Below are 22,508 nucleotides of genomic sequence, written 5' to 3'. Positions count from 1 at the left end.
TTTCAAGACTCAAGCTAGGAGAATGGACAATGCAATGCTCCTATACTGAACCTCCTCTTTTTCTTTTTTTCTTTTTTTAATTTATTTTTTTATTTCAATAGTTGAGAAGGAGAGATTTGAACTCTGAATGTTGAAGACATCAAGAGGTGTCAACCAGTTGTGCTACAAAGTCCTTAACTCCTATACAAGGCATTTAGAAGGTAATTATGGATAATTTCAATGGAATATATATATAGAGCAGCATACACATTCTCTATTTTTTTTTTAATACAAGATAAAAATTTTACTCTAGCTTAGTTTAAATGCATATGTGTGTGAAACCCCCTTTTAGAGATTTGAATCCCGGCCCTTACCCCACACACTCCACGAGCACACGGTGGTACATTCTCTATTATGAAACATATTTGGAGTCAACTTCAAACTATTGATATGCCTTGTTTAATAACAACAACAACAACAATCTTAGTCCCAAAAATTTGGGTTTGGATATGAATCCTAACGAACTAATCATGACCGGTCACATGTATTCTTTTGCATCGTTTTATTATATCCGAAGTTATACACTATATTAACTCCTTAATTGACATGTCATTTTTTACTACTTTATATTAATGTTACGTTAGGTCTTCAACTATCAATTATATTTATATAAATGTTTACTTTTCTTCACTTCAAATGACAATGCCGGCAAATTTTATTCAAAACCAGCTTATGGTCCTTAATGCATTTAATAAATACAATATTATATTATATGTACCTTTGTTTAATACGCAAAATTTTGTCACTAGTGAAAATATTGTGTAAAAAATAGCAAAAATAAGAAAAAGAAAAAAAGAGTGGTAGTTTGTTGACTTATTTGTATGATTTTTTTTTTTTTTTTTTTAAATTTTAGCTATTAACGTAATTTTTGTTACGATGCAATGAATTTATTTAATATTAGTTAGTAATCCATGCAATCTGATAAAGTTGATTTTCTCTCTCTTATTATGTACATATAAATATGAAATTTTATAATTATAATAGTTATTAATGGATATTTATTTTGGATGTGTTTGTTAATGAGGTTTGGCTTACCCCATTACTTTTTTAATTGTAATATCTTTTTGTTTTAATGAGAGACTGCTACATCATCCACTACCTAAATAAAAATGTGGAGATTAAAACCTACCACTACTTAGTATTGTATATTTAAAATAAAAGGACATGTTCACTTAAAAAAGTACTCGTGGTAAACCAAATTCTTATTAATGAATGATTATATATGAAATTTGATAATTATGATAGTTATTAATAGGTCTTTATTATGATTATATTTTTGTATGGAACTATTACATATATAATTATGATAATTATTAATAAATATTGTAGGGTTCAATTTCTTTACGCAAACCCAAGGACAATTAATTTGTAGAGTATGGGTCAAAGAACTATAGTTGGCAAGGGATTAATAGCAAAAGATTATCACTCTTTCAATTATTCATTGATCAGTTTGAATACATTCCATGGTCTGTTTCAAATCCTCTCCCTCTATTATATAGCCACTCTCACCCTCATCTCCACCGTCCACGTGCTCCCCATCTATGAACTTGCTCAAGTTCCTGTCACGTTAGGCAGCTTCTTTTCATCTCTGTGTGAGTGGCGGTAGGTTAGGAGGCACTGTTCAGAGGTCTTCTCCACATAAATGCGGCCAGAAAAGCTGTTGCAATGCATTGAATACGGTGGCAGCAGCCTTTCCCTCAGATATTTCCTCATCCTTATCGTTCCTGAATATGCTTTGAGCTTATCTTGATCAGGTGGAGTTCTCGGACAATCAATCAGACTTTTCCCCTACTCAGTTAGTCTCCGATATCATATCAAAGTAAAACATCTTCCTCGGACAGGTGATGTCCTCCTCGGACTGGAGATATCCTCCTCGGACAGCGATGATTCTCTACCAGGAGGATTCCACTTCACTCTGGGCCCTGCATTCTCCGCATCTTTCTCTTCGGATGTGAAACAGTCCTCTCCTGGGTATTCGGCCCATTAACTTGGGCCTGACCCCCTTATCCCCCACAAATATTTATTGTGATTATGTTTTTATATAGAACTATTTATTATATCATTAAAAGAAAATATGATATGACAAGGTTTTAATTATGATAATTATTTGTTATGATTATGTTTGTATATAGAACTATTTATTATATTATTTTAAGAAAATATGATCTAACAAGGTTCTAATTGAGAGTTTAAAATTTAAATATTTATGAAAGAATTTAAACTCATTTAAAAAAAAAAAATTAAAATATTGATAGGTAAAATTATGATAACTCAAAAGGATATATAACAACTAAGACCCGTGTAACTCAACTAGTTGGCGACTCCTTATATTTCTAAGAGATCCACGATTCACATTGACAAATTCTTCCTCTCCATTGTAATTATTGAATTATCCAAAAAAATAAAAATATTATGAAATAAACTAAAAGTCACAAATTTTCAATTTTATAGAGGATAATAGGAGAGGAGGAGGTGAAGTTTAGATGAGACATCAACAAATGTTGCTACTAGCGTTACTGCTAGCCTGTTACCTGAAACAGGTAACACTTTTAAAAATAGCCTTAACATTAATAATAATACAAACACATATTTTTTAAAATAATTTTAAGGGTTTGGAACCCGAATAATGTATGCCTTTAAGCGATATATTAATCATTAATTTTAAAAAATCTTTTATAAAAAAATTTAAAAAGTTGTCAAACTTTTTAACAACTTTTTTTTTTAATTTCTTAGTTTTAAAAACAGTTTTAACAATTTTTTTTTTAAAATATTATTATTTTTTGGGTTTTTGGAAATATCACTATTTAACCCAACAGCCACACCCAGTTCCTTCACTGCTTGCTAAAAGAATCAGCTCCTACAAATTGCTCATACAACGCCTCTATTTCTCTCGAAAAAAAATCAAAGGAAGCAATGTTAAGAGCTTGTCATCTCCCACCAATAGCAACTCCAGCTCTGTGTGCTCTTAGACTCTCTTTGATTCCTTCTCTCCATCTCTCTTCGCCTTCAAACCTTCACAGGGCCACAACATTAGCACCATTTCAAACCTCTGCCCCCCAAACCTTCACACCCACTTCGCCTTATCGTTCTCCTTGGAGCTTGAAGCGGGTCTTTCCCATGCATCCATGCCCCAAGGGCGCAGGTCTGTCATTCTATCAAAACCCATAATTTACTTCATGGTTTTTCAGTCTTTGTTGCTTTCATTGTTCTTGTTATCTATCTTATGTTTGATGTTGTTGTTGCTTAAATTTCTCAGAATCCGATAAAGTTGTTTTTTATTTTATTTTATTGGTAGGGGATTGTGCTTTCTATTATTAAATTTAGTATCTTTTTTTATATATATTGTTTGGTGTGTAAAAGGTGCAAAGAGAAGAGTTGGGCCATTTTCCATGATTGATTGATATATTTTAGGGGTTATTTTACAATATGCTTAAAAAATCAATGGTGTTAGTGGTACACATTGTAAAAGTGAGTTATCTTTGGTAATTCTATGTATTATTTCAATCCCATTTCATCATATAAACTCTCATTTGCTTTCTTCTAATAAGTAAGGTGTAGAGATTGTTGGATTCTCCACCAAAAAAGTTTTGCATTTAATAACTTTGTTTAATTTATCACTCTTTGATGAAAAAAAAATTAAAAACTTCCACAGTATGTAATTTTGTGAATTTTTTGAAGGACAAAGTTTGACTATAAACTTGGTTGTACTCACATGGCTACAACTACAACTCCTACTTTAAAATTAATATGACTACGTATTTTGAAAATCTAACGGTTGGATTACATGTTTTTTATGTTCTTAGCACATACATCAAATTTCATGCTAATTGGATGTTATTTACTATTCGATTCATAAAATTATTTTTTATGCATAATTTTAGACTACGAAAACTTGAAATTTAAATATTTGATTGTTGACACAGCTGATGATCTTTGAGCTTTTAGAAGAAAATGTAATCTAATGGGGGATTTGTTAAAATTCACATTCAACAACAAGATATTGAAGGAGTTGTAGCCATTGGCTACAACCAAGTTTGTAGCCAAACTTTTTTCCTTTTTTGAAAGCAAGGAGTTATATATTCTATTCCCTTTCAGCTTCATTTAGTGCCGGGAGTAACTCTGAAGGCAGCAGGGAGATATTGGTGCAGCACTTGCTTGTTAAAGAAGATGACCAAAGGCTTTTGTTGGATCTTCAGCAGAGAGTTTCAGGAGGTTTGTTTCTGTGCAGTTGTTGTCCAATTAAATCAAAATTCAATCACTGTCTAATACATGAATGTTGGATATCACAATTGGCTCAGGAGATCTGAACTCCTAATCAAAATTAAAGCAATTGATTATTTGATTACCAGACTGATATTTTTAAAGTTTAGAGTTGTTTAGGATATTGTATGTTGAGGATTTATAGTTGACCAAAGTTTGGGACTAAGGCTTAGAAGTTGTTGTTTTTGTATAGTTGTTTTGGATGTTGTTTTCTAGAATTATCTTTCTTACGCTACGATGTTCCTATTGTCATTTTTTACATTCAGGTGAAGACCTTAGTGATCTTGCTGTGGAGTACTCAATTTGTCCATCTAAAGAAGAGGGAGGAATGCTTGGTTGGGTGAGAAAGGGGCAAATGGTATGCTGATGAAATATATAATTGTCTTGCAAATATTTCTAAATCGTAAGGGACAAATCCTTGAGTAAATTGGGGAACTTTTCTTCTTGCACACTTGTGGTTATCTTAGGTACATTTGGATAATGCCATGGAGTTGCGTGATGTCACTGATGTGTAACTATTTTGGATTTGAGATTTTGCAATATTTAAGTAGCTTAGGAGTTCACTTTTCTTTGAGAGTGCAAGATATATATATATATATATATGTATGTATTTGTCATTTTATTTATTTATTTTAAAAAGCCTTAGCAAAAATCAATGTCAAATTTTTGAATACAATTATAGCCACCTAAAGGCATATCCATAATAAATCATGTTTTCTAATAGTTATTTAAGACTAGGTAGGATATCCTTTGTCTTGCATTTCATTTTCTCCCATATATTTGGAGTACAATATGTGCAGCACTGTACAAATAAAAGAAAATAACTGAAGAAAATTTTTGCAAAATTTATTATTAGAATGAACTTGGTTATTGTAACATCAGAATCTAGTCAATCTTCATTGCAAGTGGAATCAATTTTGTTTGCTGCTTAGATCAGAAGAGCACTGCCTTGATATTTTATAATTGTACTTTAGTAGTTGATGGCATGCATGCAAAATGACCATGATGATGATATATTGATATGTTACTATGTGACACTGAAAAGGATGATGCATAATGTAAAATTTCAATATGTGGATTGGAATATAGAATTCATTTTGCATTAGATATTTTGTTGCCTTCGCCAAAGTGATGTGCCAGATCTTTGATGATGGAATGTATTAGGTGCCAGAGTTTGAGGAGGCTGCATTTAATGCACCTTTAAACAAAGTTGTAAGGTGTAAAACAAAATTTGGATGGCACTTATTGCAAGTTCTCTCTGAGAGGTATGTTCCAAAAACCCATCTCTAGTTGCATATGGTTGCAAGTGTTGGTTCTCATTAGGCATGCCCTTATTTTCTTATGTATTTGCACCTTGTCCTGCTAGGGAAGGATCCTTACTCCAAGATATTCAAACTGAGGAGTTTCATGCAAAAATGCAAGATCCCAATTTCTTGGAAGAGGCACAATTGATTGATGTTCGAGAACCTGATGAAGTGTATGCTTACTAACTAGAGAATCGTTATTTTTTATTTTTTATTTCTTTTGAAGTTCTATAACTGACTAAATGCACTTCCAATCAGCATGTTGACACTGTAGTTTGGATTATTTACAAATAGTCACAGTATGGTCTAGTTTTCAGACTTTTGGGAGTTAGTAGGTGACAAGAAAAGTTGGTATTCATTAAAATACTTTGTATTCATCATTGTGAACGTGAAGTAATCTTCTCTGTTAATAAAAATGATTACATATCAAAAAAGGAAAAGAAAAATTGGTATTCAATAGCTGATTCTTTAACATATTTCAATTCTAAGCAAACCTGGTGGCACTACCTTTTGTTAGCATAATTCATGAGTATTTATAACTTATCTAAAATAAGTCGTGAATGTTTATAGTCAAATCGACTCAGCAATACTATTCTTGTTGGGTTGAAATAATTTTCTCTCACAATAATAGAATAATCAAGGAGCTCTTGGCTTTGGTAGTGCATATTATCTCTCTATAAATATTTTGCTAGCCATGTGTTTGTGTTTTCACTGCTCTGACTCCTCTCTTTGACAGGGCCCGAGCTTCTTTGCCAGGTTTTCAGGTTTTTCCTCTCCAACAATTTGGAATCTGGGGACCTGAGATAACTACCAAGTTGGATCCTCAAAAGGATACTTATGTTATGGTATGTAGACATTTTCAGATGCAAAAAGTTATGGTATGTTGACACTGTAGTTTGGATTATTTACAAATAGTCATTGTAGTTCAGATGTGGGAAGTTATGTAGGACATAATAACATACAAAAAAGCTATACAGACTTTTCATAATTGAATGCAAAAGATTTCCTCCAATTTCTTCAATAAAAAGTGGAGGATGATGTCTACTCTTGTATGTAGAGTAGTGCTTTTTCTCTTGTCCTTGCAAGAAAGTGATGCTCTATGTTGTAGCACTTGATGCCTCACTACTGGTCCTGCAGGTGAGGTAGCCACTCCTCCTTTTATCCTGATTCCCTATGGTCTCATAAGTAGAGTGGTTTGGCATTTTGTTATGCTTTAGACTTTGTCAAAATATAAAATATGGTAAAAAGATAATATGAGAAAGGAAGAATAAGAGGGTTTATTTCCTCTGCTCCAGTATTTCCATCCTTCATGCCACTCAAAGAAAAGAATGAAAAAAAGAAAAGGAAAAATCAAGAAATGAATGGAAATAGGAAGAGCTGATTACTCCCATTCTCAAGAACTTGCACCATTGCTTAGAAATACAAAATTTATGCAGTCTGATGCTTTAGCTAGGTTGTTTGCGTTTCTATTATTATTATATGGGTTTCTGATTCACATCTTGGTTTTTCAGTCATTGACTGTTGTCATGGGTGTTGATCCAGTTGGAACCTCTTTATATTTATGTTTTAATTATTATGGAGGCAAAAGAGAGCATAAAGCCAGCATGTATATTTGGTCAGGGCAAGGGTAGGTACAGAAAAATATTAGGGGTACGTTTGGTAGACTGTAACAGTAATTATAATAATATAGGAATAAGAATAGATATTACAAGAAATGCAAAATGTTGTAATGTAATGCTTATTACTATTCATTTGTTTGGTAATAACACAATAATAGTTACTGAAGACAATGGAATGAAAGCATTTTTAATCAAACTCTAGATATATTTTAGGAAATATCTTACTCATATAATTATATTTCCTAAAAAATATATATATATATTTTAAATTTGAAAGAGAGATTAGTTATTTTTTTATGATTTTTTATTTTTATTTTTGTTATGTGCATATGGAAAGTTTATTTATTTAGAAATATATTAATTGTAGAAATTAATACACTTACTAAGGAATAGCTATTACATCTTTTTTAGAAATGAATAGTTATTCCTCATTTTAAAGAATAACTATTCATAAGGAATGACTATTCATTGTAATAAAAATATAACCAAACTACTGAATAGCTAAATCATAGAAATAACTATTACAGTACAGTATCTATTACAGTCTACCAAATATACCCTAGAAGTTTAGGGAGATCAATTAATGTTAAATGCTCCTAAACAGCATAAAAAAGGCCTGTAAGAAATTTTAAAATAGATATGAAATAAACCCTATGACCATTAAATTACCAATTCTATATCAGAGGGCCTTAAACGAACATGACTGAAACAGGCTCAGTGCTGGTCTATGTTTTGTAGTGGTGTATACAGCATAGTAGTGGAGAGTACCAATGTGGAGATCTAAATGCTTCACTTCTAGGTTTCAGATTGCACCACTTGACTGTTAACACCTTTTACAATCATTGTTGGACAAGGCTAAAAATTACAGCTAATACAGAAAGGGAGGGGAATAAAGAGTTCAATCAAACTCATTATGAATCTAAAATTCATATCAACACTCAATTTTAAATATGTTTTCTTACAAAGTTTATGATAATCAATGAACAATGTTGATTACTTCTACCTGTAAGGTAATGCTTGATATCTATAAGTTTGTAGCTCATTTTCAAGTTATTGTCTTTTTAATATATTAATATACTAGTTGGTGGTGTTACATAACAAAATTTATCCCTCAATTTTTAGTGAAAGAGATAGATCATTAGTCAAAAGGCCCAGAAAACTAAAATCTTCCCCTTGAGTTTCTAGAAGAAATTTATCAGTAAGTTAGATTGACTCAAAAAATAAAATGTTGAGAAGTGCTAGCCAAAAGAGTCCAGTATGGTCAAGATGGCCCACGAGTGGCTTCGATTTTAAATGAGACAGTTTGTAGGGATCCTGTTTGCCTGTTTGCTTACTGTTACTGGACATACTGGCTGTTTCTGCCAATACAAGATGGTATTTGCAACTATGCCTTCCAGTTCAAACCTGGGAAACGACCATCAGAGAGGGATAGTGAGAAACAACCTTTTGGTTGTTGATATTTCTGGTCTGAACCTGGGAAAATCTCCAGATCCCACGTTCAGACTGGAAGGTCCATATGGAATGCAAGGTATTATCCCTCTATATATATAATACTGACAAATAGGAGTGTTAGTCAGATTGGGAATTTTCCTTGTTTTCAACTTGTCATGTATTGTAGTTAGTAGAAGTTTATAATGAACATTTCTAGAAAAGAATTTCATGCATTGAGGGTAACAAAATATCCCTTTTCACGTTTACCTATATTGTGGGAAGAGGCTCATCCCTTTGCACACTCAGTTCCAACTTCCAAGCCTGGAAGATTGAGTATTATTCCCTTTGGTTAACAGACAGCAAAGACTTCCGTTTTCTTCATTTTACCTTTTTATTTTTTTAATTATCAGCACTGGGTAATGACCCCTTCTAAAATTGCTTCATATGAGTTTCTCAGCTTTCATCTTTTAAGGAATAACCCTGTGTGATCCATTCCAAGGATGAGTTTAAGTTTACATGTTCCTTTCGTTGTCCATGTTCATTGAATGTGAATCCTTGCTTGCTTCATAACAGCATCCGTTTATAGAGTACTAACAAATCATGTCTTGGACTGCAGTGTCACCATGGCATGCGATCATTACAAGTTGCCAAGTGGTTGCAGACACAGGTACAACCTTTTCTTTTGTAGTCATTTACCATGAATGATTTTTTTTTTTTTTTTTCCAGTTCTTTGGGCACCTCATGAAAATGGAATCGTGGTTTCAATTTCATTGCTTTATAGCACCTAATTTCTACTTGCATATTCAGGACACATTAGGACATTACTTTAAGGTCATTAGCTAATTTTTATTATTATATGATTATGATATGCTGCCTATAAAGTAGAAATAAACTATTTAAATGTACTATGCCCCTTCATTTATTTAGTTCCAATTTTTCAGGGTTTTAAAAGAATATTTAATGTATCCGGGGAATCCATGCATATGCTGTCAAGGCTGATCAGTCCATTCCTACTTATTGAGAATATACATTCGCTTCCATCAAAGGAGTTGCCTTTTTCACCTTCATTGGTTCTCTCTCTCTCTCTCTCTCTCTCCCCCCCCCCCCCAACTTTTTCTCTTTCTACATTATGTATTCTAAATACATGTTCTGAAATTTTGTCAACATCCCTTATAAAGTAATAATTTATGCAATCACTCATTTCTTTTAATTTTTGTATATACAGCAGTTATGATTTCTTTGTGCTCTTTGGTTTTTCTTGGATTTGATGGATCTAACCTGCACTCTAACCACCAATTATCTTGTCTGGGATTTAATTTCTTAGTATTGGATTTGTTTGACGAGTTTCTTGCTTGTTATTAAAGAAGTAGGCGAGTGGATAGAGTTCGCAAGTGTTAATCCCAAACAGTCCTTAAAACGAGTACTTAGCCTCAATTATAATGCCTATTTAGGAAGCCAAAAAGGAGGACAGGATCATGGAACATCAAGGTTTTTTTTTTGGTAATTTTAATATTGGGAAATGTAGTGGGTGGATTGGTTGTTTGATATTTGCTGAAAATTGACAATAATAAGTAACAGGAAAAAAACTAATCTGAACGTACTACAAGTTTGGTGTTCACTCTTACCATGAGGCATTTAGATACCTCAATGATGTAACTTTCCCTCTTGGAAAAGTTTTTGAGTCACCAAGGCTCCAAAAGTTGCATTCTTTATGTGAACATGTGAGGGAAGATTTTAATATGGGATAATCTCAATAGAGGAATTACTATGATATATTGGGGCTGCACGTGTAATAGAAGTGATGAGATTGTGGACCGTTTTCCTTTTGCACTATGACATTGCATATGAAATGTGTTCCTTTGTTTTTTGGTTTTACCTGAATTTGGGATTCATTTGGGTTATGCAAAGAGTGTAGCTGATCAATCATGGAGAAAATGGTTTGGTAAACATTTGTCTTTTTTTTTGGAATTTAAGATAGGAATCATTGAACTTTTGACGATGTAGAGATCTTGGCTTGAAGCCTTTATGTCGTAAAATCACTTTTTCATTTTGTTTGTAAAGGAAAATGCTAAAATTACTTTTTTTACATGAACGTTTACAAACTATTGATGTTGTAAGTGGTTATTGGTAAGTTAAAATGTGATGACAATCATGACCTCGGATGTAAAATAGTTCGTGGCGGTAGCATTACTCGTTTCTAAATCTCTTTCTTCTTAATTTTTAGGAATACTTAATGTATACTTGAGGGTATATGGAATTTTTATTTTTATTTTTTTATTTCTATATCAATAAACCTTATTAATAATCCCAAAAAAAAAAAAAATTTTATTACAATTTATCCCATGAGGTTTGACTCAATCACAGTTTACTAATTTAGTTAACAAACTTTCAAATACTATACTTGAATTTCTTAAAATAGAAAGATTTCTTAAAATGGAATTGTTAGGATTTCGTTCAAATTTACATATTTGAGATTTTGTAGATAAATTTATCCCTTAATTTCTTCTTCCTCTTACCTTTCTTTTTTGAACTTGTCCACCTTCCTCTAACTAATATTAGAATATATCGGAATTTTTATTCCATTGAAAAGCAACGAATATGGTCGGTTAGGTTCATTTATCTAACCCATTAAGGTAAAATAAAATATTACATTTTTAAAAAAGTGGTGTATCTGCCTTTTATTTTCTTTATTCTATATTCAAATTCTTAATTTGAGAATTTTAATATAGAAAAAAGTACGTACTTATATTTACATGTGGTAGTGTTTGGTAAGTTGTTTTGAATATATAATCTAGGTATAAAATACATCATAGTTGGGTTTGGTCATTGTTTTCTATTTATATATATATAAAAAAAAAGTAACTATTTTTACTCACACACATCACATCACTAAAAAAAAAAAAAAAGTAACTTTGTGTATTCAAAATATTTAAGGTTTGGTCATTGTTTTCTATTTATATAAAAAAAAAAAAAAAGTAACTATTTTTACTCACACACATCACATCACTAAAAAAAAAAAAAAAGTAACTTTGTGTATTCAAAATATTTACGAATATGCTACTATATTTGTATTTATAGAAAACGAAAACACTAAAAAATTGTATTTATTTTTGTATTCAAATCCGACTTTTAGGATACTGAAAATGAAAACTGAATACAAATGTTAAAACCAAGTCAATTTTTTAGTGGTGTGGCCCACTAAAAACTGAAAATGAAAACAAAAAACAATGCTTTTTATTTAACTAACCAAACATGCCCTAATTGATATGATTTTTGAAACTGATGATGCATTACTCATAAAATTGCTCGCATATCCTATGCATGTAGGGTTTATCTTTTGAATGAAATCTTAATAATATTATTTTTGCCCAAACTTTAGATGTTAAATGTAACATTTGGAAATTTGTGGTAAAATTTTCATAGGGCTGAACTAAAAGGGGTAACAAAAAAATACTATCACCCCTAACTTAGTTTAAGCTTCTTCTCCAATACAATTTCGTTTAAGCTTATATACTCACCCAAAGTCTCGTTGCTTACAGGATTAGTTAAGAGCTTTTTAACTCAACTAACATCTCGTCTCGTGATATTTCTAATGGTAGGGTTAAAATCCTCATTTTCCATTTTTGTAGCTATAATAGTAACTATTAAATTATTATAATAAAAAAATGCAGGATTAAGTTTAAGTCCGGCCATTAATGGTAAGCTAAGGAGGTGAGTCGATTTTAGTTTTTGCTAATGAGAAATCATAAAAGTTTTAAATTATAGACTTTACCACCATTTCTAATATTTCAAAAATTCATGACTTAACATAATTAAAAGTCACTAAAGTTTAATTGCCAAAAAGAAAGAATGTCATCATATTTTTCCTTATCTCAAAAGAAAAAGATTAAAACATAGTGCATGCACAAACCTCAAAAACTATGTCTCACACACACACACACACACACACACACACACACACATATATATCAAGATTTGTTTTAATATGGTTCGATTTTTGAAAAAGTCTATTAGTTCCCATACAAGTGAGAATAAAACTTTAGATTAATTCCAACATTTTTTTTTAGCTTATTTCCAGTACTTTTTTAACTGAAATTTCTTTTTATTTTAATGAGAAACTGTTATATCACCTACTAACTAAATAAAGGGTAGAGATTAAAATTCATTACCATTTGTTATTGTATATTTAAAATAACAGGAAATGTCCAGATAAAAAAGTACAGAAGGTAAATCAAACTCTCTATTATCACTAAGAGTCTATTTGCATAGGCTATTGCCAAAACCGGTGTTTTTTAAATAAGCGGCATGAATACGTGAAAATCTACGAATCACACGAATCTGAAAAAGCACAAATAAGTTGATTTTTCTAAATCGCAAAAATATACTGTTTTAAAAACGCAAATTTTACTAAAAACGTGTGTTAAAGCTTTTACAACAACCTATTTAAACGGGTTCTTAGTAATCCATGATATTCTTTTTGTCTTTATCTTTCTTTTTTGGTAGATTTTTTTCCATTCACTCTGATTTTGGTAAATAATTTTTAAAATAAAAATTTTTTTTGGGTACATATTTAAGTTGGTTGAGACTTGGGACTTGCACATTATTTTATTTTTATAGTTTATACATAAAATTCACAGGTATGGATGACTTGTAATTCTATTCCCTCGACATCAAAAGATTATTCTAAGAATACGTCTTTGTATCTGCAAACCACTTTACCCTTACACCTTGTTATAGCCAATACCCAACAGACAAACAAACCGTTTTCCCCTCCTACAAATCCTCTGAATCCTTGTGCCAAAAGAAAAACCAAAAACAAAAGAGAAACCCTAGCTGGTCTCCCACATCTAAGACAAGCCAAAGACTATTTCAAAACAAACCTGCCCCTACAATTCCTCACAATCAATCCCTCTGTAATTCCTCTCAACAATCCCAGCTGTACCCCATATAATATTCCACACATTTTTTTCTCTTTCATTTTTTCTTTTCCTCTCTTTCTAAACAAACATTCTTCATCTCCCTAAAACCTAATACTGCCTGCCCTGGCCACTCCACACCAATCCTCTTTTTTTCTCTCTTTTTTGAATGCAATGGGCAACTGTTGCTCTCAAGGCAAGAACAACGATGCCCCACCCAAGATCGAAAAGGGAGAATCCATCCCAAGTAACAATCAGAACGATGTAGGCATCAATGGCACAAACTCCACAACAAGCCATGCAAAGCCTGTTTCTTCTATTGCCCCGGGAACTCCTCCGGTGCCACCTAAGGCTGCCCCGATAGGCCCCGTGTTAGGCCGGCCTATGGAAGATGTCCGGTCCTTGTACACCATTGGAAAAGAACTCGGCCGAGGTCAATTTGGTGTCACACATTTGTGTACTAACAAGGCGACAGGCGAGCAACTAGCTTGTAAGACCATAGCCAAGAGGAAACTTGTGAATAAGGAAGATATTGAGGATGTTAGACGAGAGGTTCAAATCATGCACCACTTGACGGGTCAGCCTAATATTGTGGAACTCAAAGGTGCTTATGAAGATAAGCATAATGTTCATTTGGTCATGGAGTTGTGTGCTGGAGGAGAACTTTTTGATCGTATTATTGCAAAAGGTCATTACACTGAACGTGCTGCAGCATCGTTGCTTAGAACAATTGTTCAAATCGTGCACACTTGTCATTGTATGGGAGTCATCCATAGGGATCTCAAACCTGAGAATTTCCTCTTGCTGAATAAGGATGAGAATTCACCACTCAAGGCTACGGATTTCGGTCTATCCGTTTTCTACAAACAAGGTTACATAAAATTTAATCATTTCTCACATATCCTGAATTTTTTGTTCTCATATTTTGAATTAGATTTTTGGTTTTTTTAATGAGTGAAAATCACAATCCCCTTTTTCTGATGGTAGGAGAAATATCTTAGGGGCAACTAGTGAATGATAAATGAAAGAAAAAATTTTATTTAGGCTAATTGGTAATTGATGCTGAATTTAGTGATATGAAATCATTATTTATTTATTTATATAATTGTTGGGGAGTAGGATTTGAATCCTAGAGGCCTTAAGGGTTTTTTAGGGGAAAAAAAAAGTCTCCAGTTAAGTTACAAAACTTTTAGCATATAGAATCATGACCATGTAAGTATTTTTAATGTGTATATACATAAGTATGAAATGTTTAAATTGAAAATGCTTGGTTGATAGTAATCTAAATCGAAGGTCATTTTTTCTTTTGATCTCTCAAAAAATTATAGTCCGTAATGGTTACTTATGTGGGTGTATTAGAATAATTGTTTGATTATATTCACATTTTCTTAACAAGTTATTATAGTAAGGTGGTGCTGAGTTTGAATCATGCATGTCTCACTATACCTCTAATTTAACAAGTTAAAAAATCCCAAATGACCAATAGGATTGAAATAAGCATATGAATTCTTATGTGAATACAATAAAAGAAACAGTAACTAGGGCAAATATTTGAAAAAGGATGACACTGCAGATGGTGCAACGTGCAACATTTAATAACAATGCTTTATTCAATTTTTTACAGGAGAAGTATTCAAAGACATTGTTGGTAGCGCATATTACATTGCACCTGAGGTCTTAAAGAGGAGATATGGACCAGAAGTGGATATATGGAGTGTTGGTGTCATGTTGTATATCCTTCTATGTGGTGTCCCTCCTTTTTGGGCTGGTAAGTCATTTTCTTCTTCATATGTTTTTCTTTCTTTGGCCACCATTACCATAGCTATGGAATTGTGTTTAGATTGAAACTAACTAAGAGAAAATTGGTTTGATCACAGAAGCGGAACAGGGTATTTTCAATGCTATCTTGCGTGGCCACATTGATTTTACAAGCGACCCATGGCCCTCCATTTCACCTGCAGCTAAAGACCTTGTCAGGAAAATGCTGAATTCAGACCCCAAGCAAAGGTTGACAGCCTTCCAAGTTCTCAGTAAGTATACTTGAAATTCTAAAAAGTTATCATTAATGCACAAAATGTCATATATGTATTGCTAAGTTCTTACAAATGTAACTGATAAATTAGCATGTTTTGTGTTTTCTAGATCATCCATGGATCAAAGAGGATGGAGAAGCACCTGATACTCCTCTTGACAATGCAGTGCTGAATAGACTCAAACAGTTCAGAGCTATGAATAAGTTCAAGAAAGTTGCTCTTCGGGTATTCTAGCTTTGTTTCTCTGTTTGAAATAAGATAGCATGTTAAAGCTTGGGATTTTGATTAATTCCATTACAACGACAACCAAACCTTAATCCCAAAATCATAGTACTATTCTTCATGTATGCGCATGGACATGCTTCAAACAGTTGGACCTAAAACTAAGGCCACTTGCTATTTGAATTTATTTGTTGTTCATCATCATATTGCTAATTTTGTCAAATTTTGTAGGTCATTGCTGGTTGTTTATCAGAGGAAGAAATCATAGGATTGAAAGAAATGTTCAGGGGTATAGATACTGACAACAGTGGAACCATAACACTTGAAGAGCTAAAGCATGGACTTGCAAAGCAAGGGACAAAATTATCTGAATATGAGGTCAAACAATTAATGGAAGCTGTAAGTTCTCTTTTCTATTTTATTTATTCACCTTTTGCAACTTTCTACTTTATTTTTAAACTCCCATTAATTAGCATTGCTGCAAAGGTAATTATGTATAATTTTTATAAAAATATTTTTTGTGGAATTAAAGGCACTTTAATTTTTTTTATTTTTTATTTAATGAAAATCAGGCTGATGCCGATGGTGATGGGACTATAGATTATGATGAGTTCATCACAGCAACGATGCACATGAACAGGATGGATAGAGAAGAACATCTTTATACTGCCTTCCAATACTTTGACAAGGATAACAGCGGGTAAATATATCATTCATTAATTTCACAACCTTTGTAAAATTCAAATTGTAATTTTTATGAGTGATTTGCTATAACTATTATAGATTTTATTATAAAATTTTCAAATGATGAATTTTTTTAAAATACAGAATAAAGAGAATTATTTATTATGTTATTGACATGATATTAATAACATTTTAATTGAAACTTTAGCATTTTCTAATTTTTAAAACAATATATGGAGGTCATTCATGTTATAACTGTGAAATATTCAGGTACATCACAATTGATGAGCTAGAGCAAGCTCTCCATGAATATGGCATGCACGATGGAAGAGACATAAAGGAAATCATTTCTGAAGTTGATGCCGATAATGTAAGTAGCAAAGGGAAAACCTTATATTGCTAAAGTATTAAATTTATTATCTTGATTAATATTCAAAATTTTTTATTATTCGAATGTTTGCAGGATGGCCATATCAACTATGATGAATTTGTGGCAATGATGAGAAAAGGAAACCCAGAAGCAAACCCGAAGAAGCGACGCGATAATCTAAATCTTTGAATTTGCAATGGTCCATGGTGAGGAAAAGAGAAAGATTGCCATTTGTGTCACCCTAGTTTTTTTTTTTTTTTTTTTGGTTTTTTTGAAGAAGCAAAGTGGGTGAAATTTCAATTTTGGTGGAAGGTCATGTACATTATCTTTGGATAGGTGAAGGAAATGTGAGGGGGTTATGGGTTGAGGAGTGGCTCAAGAACAAATATATTGCTGGCATTTTGAGGGTTAAGAAGTTTGAAAAGGGTTTGGTTTGGTCAATTCTCTCCCTATTGTGAAATTGTGACCTTCCAGAAAAGTCAGGCTTGATAATTCTATGGGCCTTTTTCTAATGGATCTTTCTTATACGCCATTAGTGTAGGCATAATTACTGTTATTGTTGATGACTTGCTAATGAGAGATTTGATATTCTTTGTATGATATTTTTAAAGTTCAATGTTTGTGAGCTTCCAAGTGTGTTCCTCAAATAAATACATGAGCCTATTTGCAAGCATTGTTTATCATGATTTGATATACAGTACATCAAACTCCACAATTGTTTTTGCTTGAAATTAAGTACCAATTAATGCAGAATTTTTAAAAATTCTAGTGTCTGTCATAAATTAACCTAGTATCGCTAAGCATCACTTTGTCACTAAGCATCACTTTATAAACAAATGAAACGATAATGGTGTTATTTTTTTTTTATTGAAAAAGATATGTAAGTTTTAATAGACCAATACAAAATTACAAATACAATTCTAGTAAAATTTATAATAGTTAAATTTTTTTAATAGATGTTTTAGCATTTTCCTATTACTGTATTACACGACATATTGAACATGTTCATTGGTAATTCTTTCCGTGTTGTTCTTATTTACACCCCTTTTTTTTTGTATGCATATGAGAGTCATGATAGTTGTCCCTTTATCCTTTCTTTGTCATCAAACAATTTAACAACTTGGACTCTAATTTTCAATAGTTTACTAATATAATCTCTTGTGAAAGTATTAAGAGTCACATAATAGGAAATTTTTATGGTATTCCTGGAATACGGAGAAATGAATTTAATGAGTAAATCCCACTATAAATGTAAAAGGAGGAAGCATCATTTTTCGTGCTCCCGAGTACCCAAAAATTACTCTATTGGGATAAGCTCGAGTAATTCTTAGGTACTCCTGGAGCACGGAGAATTGTGCTTACTCCTTTCACATTTATGGTAGGTTTACTTATTAAATTCATGGTGGGGATCACCATGAATATAAGAGGAGACAGTATTATTTCTTTGTACTCGAAGTACCTAAGAATTTTCCATCTCAATGATTCGAAAGGAGGGACAAAAAGATATTGATTTTTTTTTTTAAACGACAGAAGGACATTTCTATGATTAAAAAAAAAAAAAAATCCTATTTATGGCGCATCCTTACTCCTAGTAGTTAGCCAGTTAGCGCCATTGTGTTTTTCCTTTTCTAAATGACAACGAGAATATGTGAATATTTTTTTTTTGAGAATATGATGAATGATCAATGTAAGAGAAAAAAGAATGTATAATTAGAAAAAGAAAAAAATTTATAGCATAGTTATAGAACCATTCACTTTATGAATCAAGCACTCAATAAAAAACCGCAGTTTCATGATAATAAGGTCAATGAGTAAATCCCTATGGTATTAACTATTAAGACATTCCCTAATTAGTGAATTCAAAAAAAGGAAAAGAAAAAAAAATTACATTCTCTGAGTTGTGGGATTTATTATTTACAAATATTTCCATATAAAAGTCATGACAGTTGTCCCATTAGACTTTCTTTGTCATCAAGCAATTTTAACTCTAATTTTCTGTAGTTTACTAATACGTCCGTAATTAACGAATGTATTACAGTGTCACAGAATTTAATCATATAAATGCTTCCAAAAATAAAATGATTTTCCCACTGTTCTGCCTTTGTGTGTATATATATGCCTTTCATGCTTTTTCAATCACACAATTGCCAGCACCATCACTTTACACTAATATTCCCACAAATTTTCATATACATTCAGCCAGCAATGACAAATTATACTATTTCTTCCAAGCCCAGCTTCAACTTCTCAGCAAAATCAAACATGATCGCAATACACGATGATAAATTGGCAAAGATTATTGCAACGACAGAGGCGAGCCATGGGAATAATGGCTTTTGGAGCACTCCATGACATGCATAATCCTAAAATGAATATGTCAAACAGCTCTTATCCCTCCTTCAGCTCCAACTTCCCCACAACATCAAGTATGATCATTATACCTGATGATGATGATGTTGAGCAAGAGAGAATACCGCTACAAAAGCAAAAGCAAGCACTGGAAATATTGGTTGTAGAAATTTATATGCCAATTATAACACAAATATTGTGGCACGTACTGCTTCTCACATGCCTTTCAATAGATCAACCCTAGGGGTTCATCCCAAATCTAAGATTCATAAACGCATCAAGCATAATTCCTGGTATGGCCTGCACATCAAATTCCATCTATGATGAATCTAAAGCCTAGTCCGGTTTTCATGACCATGCAACCTACTTAAGTTATGGTGAACTCACAACCTCAGAGAGAGAAATGGAGTAAATGGAAATCTTCAGTGTAGCAATGGAAATATGAGTTTCAATGATTTTCATATATGCCAGTACTGCGAACAATGGAGAGGTTGGTCACAAATGTCATGAAGGAGAACTGCAAGAACTGGACTTGTCCCTCAAGGTGTGATTAATGAGTTCTACTAATGCTATAATCCTCTATCTCAATCTTCTTAAATTTATGTGTAGCATTTTTTTTTTATTGCTGTTTTACTTATAGATATGAAGCTTTGGCATAAAAAAGAAAAAAACAAAAAAGAAAGAAGGAGATATGAAGCTTTTAGGTTAATTTGTTGGACTCAGGATAAACTTATGGGTTCATCACATTTTATATTGTAATTTTAAAGTTTCTATTTTGATAAATTTTTGTGGCTTCTAATGCAAATTATTTATACAAATTTCAACCATTGGCTCGAATATTATGTGAAATTTACTTAAAATTTCTTTTAAATAAAAATGTTTCTCTAAGAAAATTATCTTCTCCTTTTCAAAACAAATTGAATGAGTCCATTTGAAGGTTAATATTAACATTTTAAGAATCTACATGTAGTGATATAAATTAATTAAAAATTTTTTGATTTAGTAAAATAAATTTTTAAATAAATGAATGTTTAAAATACATATTATGTATCTAACCATGAAAAAAAGTAGTAGCATTAGAAAAATGTTTGGCTTACTTTCAGTATTTTTTAAAGTGGAATCTCCTTTTGTTTTAATGAGAAATTGTTACATCACCTATTAACTAAATAAAATGTGGAGATTAAAATCCGCTGCCACTTGCTATTGTGTATTTAAAACAAAATAACACTTTCAGTTAAAAAAGTACTGAAGATAAGTCAAACTCTTAGAAAAATATTGAACCAAGCGATTTTTTTTGAACCATTTAATTTTTAAATAAAAATAATTAAATTGGAACTTTTATGTCTGAACCTTTAAATCTTTTTACTTTTAGAATATAAATAATTTTGAAGTTGTTAAAAGATTAACTCTTTTTTGATAATTCAATAACTGGGGAAATATCAGAAGATGTTAATCTATTGAGTTACAAGACTTTTGGCAACTAAAGATCAATTCAAGTGTTCTATTTGAAATCATTTTTATATATAATAAATCATTAAACTCTTTATTTGAATAAAAAAATATATTTTATTAATTTGAAATTTTAAGTTGATTTTTTTTTTTTTTTACCGTTTATCATCAACTTCATTTATTCCATAAATAAATAAATAAATAAAAATCTTCAGTTGCCTGAATTTTTACTTTGCTTATATATATCTAAAATATGTTAATCCCTAATCTAATAGTGGAACCAATAACATCATCATAGCAATTCATATTATTCTGATAATTATAGGAAAAAATTACCATTTCATCATGAAATTGATTTCCTCATCACTTTGTATTGAAATGGAAAAAACTACTCTTTTCATCACGTAATAGATTCTCTCAATTTACATTGAAATAAAGACCATCTTCATTCATTTGAGTATATATAGTTCACAATTATTGCAAATTGAGTATCAATTTGCCCAACTTGATTCGGACGATCAATATACAGCTAGCTAAATTATAATATTACAGCTACAAGCACCTTATTTACGAAATTTTATATTCGCAAAATTGATGAGTCCGTGTAAATAAAATAAAATAAATACACAACTAAATATTTATCCCAAGAAAAAAAGAAGAAGAATAGATTACGGCTAAAGAAAAAACAAATAAATAAAATTGATTCCCAAAAATTGACCAATTATATATTGGTAAGCCTTTTTTTTTTTTTTTTGGAGAGAGTTTCAACCTATGATATCCGCTCTTGATAATAGCTCTTTATCATTAGACCAAGATACTAATCTGTTTTAGATGTAGGCAGGAATTGAATCTCAGATCTCTTATTCAACCATCAGAAACTTTACCAGTTGAGTTAACTGTAACTCATTTATATATTGGTAAGCTGTTGTGATAATGGAAGTAAATACAATCAATTTTCTCTAAGCTCGTTAGGAAAAAAGGTTCACACAACTTATCACGTGGCAATTTGAAAGAAAATCTACTTCTATTATTTAATGAAACATTTAATTTAATACAAGTGTATGATTTGATAAATCTCCACATAATGAATGGAAAGAACTTCCTCCCAATGTGAAGGAAAATTAGTCCAAAACAAAAAAAGAATAGTAAAACTTTTTTTTTTTTTGGTGGTAATTAATAGTGACCAAGGCAAGAACTAAAGGACACACAAAAACTGAATTAAGACATTTATTTTAGTAAGGTAGAAATTTTGATAGGACAAGGTCACGCTTTTTTTTAATGTATGAGGGTGAAGCTTTGCTAAAATTTTAGACCATTTAGTGATAAGAACAGAGGAATGGAATTTGATTATCTAGCTGGTTTCGAGGTCAGCTGGTCCTCCAGAAGAAGAGAGATGGGACAGAGAAGAATTAAGAAGAAACTGAAAAGAAACTGAATTAAGGGAATGCTTATTTCATGCCTCAGTACAGTCCAGATATCTTGGTCTTATACCCTTCCCGCCCACTAACTAACTTTGAAATGATGTAACTAACTAATGCCAGCTGTACTACTAACCAATACAATCAGTTATTACAATCAATCAACACTACAATCAGTTGCACTTGATATAATCCTAACAATACCCTCCCCTTTAAAACACCTTGCCCACAAGGTGTGGAAACTGTTGTTGCAGCAAGTATAGGCTCTCCCAGGTAGCATCTTCCACTCGCTCACCTTGCCACTGAACTAAGACCTGAGTAACAGACCTGTTCCGCAGATGATGAGACCTCTCTTGCAACACAGCAATAGGCTCTGGCTTGAGAATGCCCTCAGAATCCACAGGTGGTAAAGAA

General features: G+C 31.8%; 2 protein-coding genes across 2 annotated transcripts; both read left to right on the top strand.

Annotated features, from left to right (window-relative positions):
• The first annotated feature begins 2,861 nt into the window (after positions 1-2,861).
• LOC112039570 (rhodanese-like/PpiC domain-containing protein 12, chloroplastic) lies at positions 2,862-9,863 on the top strand. Its single transcript, XM_024072459.2, is given in 9 exon segments — positions 2,862-3,181; positions 4,135-4,251; positions 4,566-4,657; positions 5,464-5,564; positions 5,666-5,776; positions 6,340-6,448; positions 9,270-9,320; positions 9,595-9,619; positions 9,622-9,863. Coding segments are annotated over 9 exon segments (888 nt in total). The 5' UTR covers positions 2,862-2,952; the 3' UTR covers positions 9,675-9,863.
• Positions 9,864-13,523: 3,660 nt separating this feature from the next.
• LOC112039541 (calcium-dependent protein kinase 17) lies at positions 13,524-17,496 on the top strand. The gene is made up of 8 exons (XM_024072417.2): positions 13,524-14,440; positions 15,194-15,337; positions 15,447-15,599; positions 15,712-15,827; positions 16,056-16,223; positions 16,397-16,524; positions 16,779-16,878; positions 16,972-17,496. The coding sequence occupies exons 1-8, from the start codon at positions 13,744-13,746 to the stop codon at positions 17,065-17,067; spliced, it is 1,602 nt and encodes a 533-aa protein (XP_023928185.1). The 5' UTR covers positions 13,524-13,743; the 3' UTR covers positions 17,068-17,496.
• Positions 17,497-22,508: the final 5,012 nt, after the last annotated feature.

The sequence above is a fragment of the Quercus suber genome, unplaced genomic scaffold, assembly GCF_002906115.3.
Source record: "Quercus suber isolate HL8 unplaced genomic scaffold, Cork oak 2.0 scaffold_10, whole genome shotgun sequence".
In the NCBI taxonomy this organism is placed as follows: Eukaryota; Viridiplantae; Streptophyta; class Magnoliopsida; order Fagales; family Fagaceae; genus Quercus; species Quercus suber.
The sequence above is the reverse complement of the archived record's forward strand: the minus strand, read 5'-3'. Positions and strand labels throughout refer to the sequence as shown.